Source organism: Pipistrellus hanaki (assembly GCF_964339955.1).
Source record: "Pipistrellus hanaki genome assembly, chromosome: 8".
In the NCBI taxonomy this organism is placed as follows: Eukaryota; Metazoa; Chordata; class Mammalia; order Chiroptera; family Vespertilionidae; genus Pipistrellus; species Pipistrellus hanaki.
The window spans coordinates 74,507,258-74,514,075 of record NC_140510.1 but is presented as its reverse complement, the minus strand read 5'-3'; the positions used below and the strand labels follow the sequence as shown (position 1 = coordinate 74,514,075).

The window sequence follows — 6,818 nt, the reverse complement described above, 5'->3', positions numbered from 1 at the left end:
CCTAGAAACTGATAGTGTGATTTTAAAAAAATGGGACAATTACGTGTTTGATTTGTTCTAACTTGCATTTAAATAGCGACATGGCTTATTGGACAGTGCAATTCTAGAATCTATATTTTGAGGGTGTGAGATTATTCTCACAAAACAGCTCATATTGCTCAAATGAACATTTATCATTTGATCATCCTGTTTTAAATAGACATTAGCTTTTAGATTCTTAGGATGAACTGGATATGGTTTTGCTTTATAAAGACAATATAATAAAATTCTTACTATATGAATGAGCTCCTCTTAGCTAAATCATAATTTGCATTACAAAATTTCCATTTACTTGCAACTCTTTTCAGACACATTAATGAAAATGGACTAGCCTAAGATTATGTTAGTGCCTTACTAAATGAAATTTCCTGAAATTCAAACAAGTTATGAAATTTTGGCACCAAAGCTGCTGAATTGAATTGATGGTGATGCTAGAGAGGGTAAAGGATTTGGATGAGTGAAGAGTTTAACAGGTTGAGTAGTGTATTCGTGGCAGGGAGGATTGTTGGGAATGGAATGAAGTTAGGTGTGAGTTGTGGACAAGAGGAGATGGAACTAACTGGGCTCAATAAGGAACATCATTATAGAAGGAAATTTCTTTTATCACCTCCCAACTTACATTTTAGTTTTCTTCTAGCCTTAAGACCTGGGTATTTGTAGGAACTGGAAGTAAGAGTAGACCCACGGTCTGGAAATGTTGTGTGCCCACTGCAGGCCATTGGCTTCCATGTGGAGTTCTTGATAGAAACGAAGATGTTTCCGCAAAGCAGACTTCTGCCTAAGGAGACAACCCACCCAAAATCCCAATACTGATTAAACATCCTGGGGATGGTCCTTATAAGCTAGGAGGAGAATTTTGGGTTTTAGTCATCAATTAGACTTGGCACTACTGATCTTGCATTTTAGTGTGCATCCTGTATCATCCTCTGTTCGCTTAGTTACACGTGAGGTTTATAGTATGAGCTTCCTACTGTGAAAGTAAAAGGAAAGGCATAATTCTCAGTTCTTAAAGTTGTATTGCTGGAAGGAACTCCCAGGTACTTTAATTTCTCTGGCCAGAGAAATTAAAGTACCTGGGCCAGTATCACACAACGAAGAGGAAATACAGCCAATTGGCATTAAATTCTAACGCTGGAGTAAGGCTCGACTCACACATCCCTTTATTGCTTGGTTTTCTCTTTTCAGCTATTTGCACAAAACTGCTCAACTTCTCAGGTGACCTGTCAGTTTTCTTTATGTGCAAAATTGGAACTCCCAATAGCTTGCTTTTGGTCTCAATATTTATAAATCCAACCCTACCTCTATGACATGTGGAATACATAATTTTGAAATGGAATCAAGATTTCACTAAAGATCCATTTTGCGCTTCCCATAACAGATGAGGCAAGTCCAAGAGAGGAACAACTCAAGGTTAGGTGGGAAACCTTGAAATAGAATTCTGGCTGCCTTCTCTCTCTGGTTCCCTAAAGAGCATTAGCTTAGATGCAGCTTAGAGAGTAAAACCATGTTACCCAAGAGATCCTATTGTCAGAAGGATGCAGTGATGGTGACTATTGTATGGGAGGAAAGGGGGGGATGCCTCTGGCCTGATGACTGGTTCTGGGCCTTTTCTCCTCACCAGGCCCTTGTGAGATCCAGTTTGAGTCTCTCTCTACAACCTCCTCTGGAGGTAGCCTTTATGCCTTGTTCACTTCCTTCCAGCCACGCTGACTGTCTTTGATTCTTCTAACATGTCAGTCTCATTCCTTTTGTTGGCTCTTTGCCCTTTCTGTCTACCTGCTGAAATATTTCTTTCTCCTAGATGTTTATGTGGCTAAGTCCATGTCATTCAGATTTCACTTTATATATCTGAGAGGTCTTGCCCTGGCCAACCAATCTGAACTAAGCCCCCTGCAATCCCATCAGAGGTTTAATGTTTCTCTTTATAACATTTACTGCCAGCTAAATTACAAATAGATTTGCTTAGGGTATGTTGTCACCCCCCCTCCCCTAGCAGGTAAGCGGCATGGTAGAAGAGAGAGCTCTTCCTTACTCCTGAATTCCCAGTGTCCAGAATAGTGTTTCTGTTCTCAATACTTCTTGAGAAAGGCAGGTGGTTCAGACTTCGGGGGTTGGGAGTTGAAGGGGGTGGAAGGGGAGTGTCTTCGATCTGGTCCTGCCACTGCCCCTAACACCCTCTGGCCCTGATCAAGATCCTTCCTGTCCTATAAACCAGAGGACTGAGAGCTGCTCTAAACTCCCAGCTTTAATACTAGTTCTGTAAGCCATGAAGAAATTCTGCGGCATGGTAGCAAAAGACTGTATTTTATGTTTTTCAAACTGTGCTCAGGAGAGTGGGAAAACCTCACTTGCCCCAGGGCGGCACAAGCACCAGCACCCGGCAATAAACAATTCCCGGACGGTAACCATTGCCCACACGCCCAGTACCTGGCTCGTTCCTGGGCTTGTGTCATGGCTTTCTCCAGAGCCAGCCTGGCTGCTTCCTCTTCCTGTTGCCTCCTCTCCTCTGCTTCCAGCCGAGCCTTCTCTTCTGCCTCCTGTTTCTGCCGTTGGTACTCCAGCCGCTCTTCTTCAGCCATTTCCATCAGGCGTCTGTGTTCCTCGGCCAGCCTCATTTCCAGTTCCTGCTGCCTTTGCTTCTCTGCCTCTGCCGAATAGAAAAGGGGCTGGTCTCACCCGGGGCCTCTCTCGGAGAACACAGTTCTCAGGCCCGCCTCCAGCCTGGGATTCCCAGGGATTCCCGGGAGAAGTGTGGCCGCTTGCCAGATCCTCTGTGGGGCTGCCCTTGGGGTGAATGGACTGAGAGGATATTATCAAGCACCTACTATGTGCAGTACACTGTGCAAGGAACACAAAACATTGAGGGAGGATTTTCCAGAGCCGAGTGGTCTCCTGAGGTGGTATGCAGATGGGCTGAGGAAAGGGGATCAGGTCAGGGTCTGAAGAAACTTGGTGCTTACTCAGCTGGACAGTCCAGTCCAAAGAGTGCCAGATGCAGCAGTTTCTTTCTCTTCTCAAAAGTGAGGCTGTAGAGAGTGCCCACATCAGCACCAGCAGGGCGGCCCTGAAGCTATCCAGAGGTTTGAGTGTTTCCATCTGCTGGGAAGGAAGCTGGGAGCAGGGCTGTCTCTAATTCAGGCAGCCCCTGAGCAGAGGGCAATGGGAAGGGCCAGGTCTCTGTTCAGGGGATTCCTGAATTCAGAGCAGGAGCCAAGGATCGTTTCCACGAGTGAGTTTTTTTTTTTTTTTAATCTATCTCAACTCACTATAGTCACACATTTCAGATATCTTAAAAAAAAAAAAAAAAAAAAAAAGCTCATATATTTATAGTGCTTCACACACTAAGAGCCAGGATAGGAATAGCTCCTGGGAGTTCAAATGAACTCCCACAGTGGGAGGAAGATGCTTCTGCCCAGATGGACAGGAAAGGCAGAGAGCTCCAGGACCCCCTCACCAGCGCGCACGGCTTCCTCCTGCTGCTTCTTCCTCTGCAGCGCCTGCAGCCTCTGCTGCAACTCCTCCTGCAGCTGCTGCGCCCTCTCCTGGGCCGCCTGCCGCTGGAGCCACTGCTGCCTCTCCTCCTCCTCCTGCCGCTGCCGCTCTTTCTCTTGCTTCTGTTTCTTCAAGCTGAGAGAACACAAGATGGTCAGGGAAATGGCAGGGAAAACAGGCATCCTCGTGGGCTTTGCAGGCCATGGGGAACATCCCCCTCAGAGGAAGCAAAGGCAAGAACACCTGGCCCGTGCCTGGAACCAGAAGCCCAGCTGTTTGGGCACAGCTCCGAGCTCTGGGGCGAGGGCCTTACGTCCCCACAGCTTCCTTTCCCACGTCCATAACATGGATTTTAGAACTCCCAGCTCACAGGGATGCTCTGAAGCAAAAATCCCTCTACTGGAAAAACTAAAAGAAAAAAGAATAAAAAAATTTGTAGATAGTGTAAGAAGCCTCTGGGACAACTTCAAGCATATTAACCTCTGAATTATGGGGATGCCAGAAGAAGAGAGAGAACAAGATACTGAAAACCTATTTGAAGAAATAATGTCAGAAAAATTCCCCCACCTTGTGAAAGAAATAGACTTACAAGTCCAGGAAACACAGAGAACCCCAAACAAGAGGAATCCAAAGAGTACCACACCAAGACATCATAATTAAAATGCCAAGAGCAAAAGACAAAGAGAGAATATTAAAAGCAGCAAGTGAAAAACAGTTAATTACCTACAAGGGAGCACCCATACGATTGTCACCTGATTTCTCAACAGAAACTATGCAAGTCAGACGGGAGTGGCAAGAAATAGTCAAAGTGATGAATAACAAGAACCTACAACCAAGAGTACTCTACCCAGCCAAGCTGACATTCAGAATTGAAGGTCAGATAAAGAGCTTCACAGATAAGAAAAAGCTAAAGGAGTTCATCAACACCAAACCAGTACTATATGAAATGCTGAAAGGTATTCTCTAAGAAGAGGAAGAAGAAAAAGGTAAAGATAAAAATTATGAACAACAAATACATATCTATCAACAAGTGAATCTAAAAATCAAGTGAATTAAGAATCTGGCCAAAACCGGTTTGGCTCAGTGGTAGAGTGTCGGTCTGCAGACTGAAGGGTCCCAGACTGAAGGGTCCCCATTCCGGTCGTGGGCATGTACCTTGGTTGCAAGCACGTCCCTGGTGGGGAGTGTGTGGGAGGCAGCTGGTCAATGTTTCTCTCTCATCGACGTTTCTAGCTCTCTATCTCTCTCCCTTCCTCTGTAAAAAATCAATAAAATATATTATATATATAAAAAAGAATCTGATGTACAGAATAAACTGGTGAATATAATAGAACCAGGGGCATAGAAAGGGAGTGGACTGACAACTCTCAAGGGGAAAGAGGTGTGGGGGATACGGGAAGAGTCTGGACAAAAATCATACACCTATGGATGAGGACAATGTGGGGGAGGTAAGGGAAGAGGGTGGGGTGGGAACCAGGTGGAGGGGAGTTATGGGGGGGGGGGGGGGAAAGAACAACTAATAATCTGAACAATAAAGATTTATTAAATTAAAAAAAAAAAGATAGAATGAAACGAGTCAAGGCCCACGGACAGGTCTAGTGTAAAGCAGACAGTGTGGGCAGGGCTCACCAAACCTTTTCTTGACTAAATCGCAAGGCCCTGCCTGGAAGGCCCCAGGAACCCGCAGTAACCCCTAATGAGCGTATTTTCTCTGGTCCAGGTTTTTCCCAGTGTAGCTGAGGACAGAGCGAAAGGAGACGTGCTGCTTTACTTCGGGGCATGAGCTGCAGAACCAACTTCAACCCTAAACACGGCCTTTTCCTCTTTCCTAACGTGGCCATGGCCTCGGGCCGCGGCTGGACCCACCTGATCTCCTCCGTGCGGCGTTGCTGCTCCAGCTCCAGCTCCTCCTTCATCTTCTCGGCCCTCTCCAGCTGCTCCTGCCGGAGTCGCCTCTGCTCCTCCTGCTCCCTCCTCTTCCTCTCCACCTCCAGCCGTCTCATCTCGGCCTTTTCCGCTCGCTGCCTGTCCCAGAGAGCTCTCTCCTGCTCCCTCTTGGCCAGGAGATCCTAAGGAACCAGAGAGTTCTCCATATGAAGGACCACAGGGAGTTGGTTTCAGCTCGAGCCCCCGCTGCTCCAGATGAGATCGTCTCGGTTCTGAGATGGAATCAGTGTGTTGTGTCCACGCTCTGACCTCAGCCGTGTAAGCTGCTGCCGCCAGCATGGGCTCTGGGACCTAACTGACTCGGGTGCAAGTCTCTCTCTTACATGCTTCAAGATTTGGAGACCGCAGCTTCGTTTCTCCGACACCATCTTTCTCTGGGGGCTGGTACTGGGATTAACTGGATGGTGAAAGCGTCAATGTTTGACATGGAGTGTTTGTACGTCTATCGCGCTCACCCCAAGCTGCAGTACCGAATCACCCGAGGAGCTTTGAAAAACTACTTGAGACCAAGCCCCCACCCAGTTCAATGAAATGATCATAGTTAGGTGGGAGGCAGCTAGGGTTTTACAAAGCGTCTCTGATGATGCCAGGGGTAGGTACCCCAGGTTCTAAGTAAAGGCTATTTACCAGAAGCAGTCTTAGGTCAGACTCACATTTAATTCCAGACAAACCCACTTTTCCCACGAAAAGGTTCTCTTTCCTCCCTGCTGCCTCTTCGTCAGTCAGAGATATGCCCATGAGGGGAAACTTGAAAGGCAACGCTTCCATGTGTATCCAGCTTGGGGTGAAACTGCCTTGCTTGGTAGCCTTTGCAGAGGCAGCGTGGCACTACGGGTTGACAAAAAAAAATCTAAGAAATTCTGATAATCTAGCAGTCTCAGAGAAGCTCTGCACACCGTTTGAGCTTTCCATCTGCTGTGCAGAGCAGAATTCTGAAACCAAGACAGCTGGGAGGACTGAGACCTATAAAGCAAACATCTCTCTGAAATCCTTATACATAACTAGACATCCGATGCACAAAACTGTGTGCAAGAGCGGGCCCGCCTTCCCCTGGCTGCCAGCACCGCTTCCCTCGGCACCTGGGACCCGGGCTTCGATCCAGGACAGGCTTTGCTCCGGGTCTGCTTCCTACAGAGGGACATCCAGTCTAATTAGCATATTACCCTTTTATTAGTATAGATAATCTAAAATAGCGACAAGCGTTCTGATTTTGGAATCAAAAGACCGGGTTTAAGTTTTGGCTCTACCACTCAATGGTTGTATAAACCTGGCAACAGATGTTTAGCTCCTTCAAGCCTCAGTGTCCAGGTCTGTAAAGTGGAACTGATCATACCTAAAAG

At 46.7% G+C, this 6,818-nt stretch overlaps 1 protein-coding gene across 2 annotated transcripts in view; it reads right to left on the bottom strand.

The window, feature by feature from the left end:
• The window catches only part of KIAA2012, a 96,019-nt gene that overhangs the window by 2,878 nt on the left and 86,323 nt on the right, over positions 1–6,818 (bottom strand). The window contains exons 15-18 of one of the 2 annotated variants that reach the window (XM_084893179.1): positions 5,398–5,600; positions 3,494–3,666; positions 2,467–2,686; positions 659–817 (exon numbers count right to left, since the gene is read on the bottom strand). In XM_084893179.1, coding sequence (XP_084749305.1) covers positions 679–817; positions 2,467–2,686; positions 3,494–3,666; positions 5,398–5,600 — 735 coding nt within the window. In that variant the 3' untranslated portion in view covers positions 659–678. Of the gene's footprint in view, positions 1–658; positions 2,687–3,493; positions 3,667–5,397; positions 5,601–6,818 lie in introns of those variants that run through there. The other variant, XM_084893180.1, reaches the window with a different exon arrangement.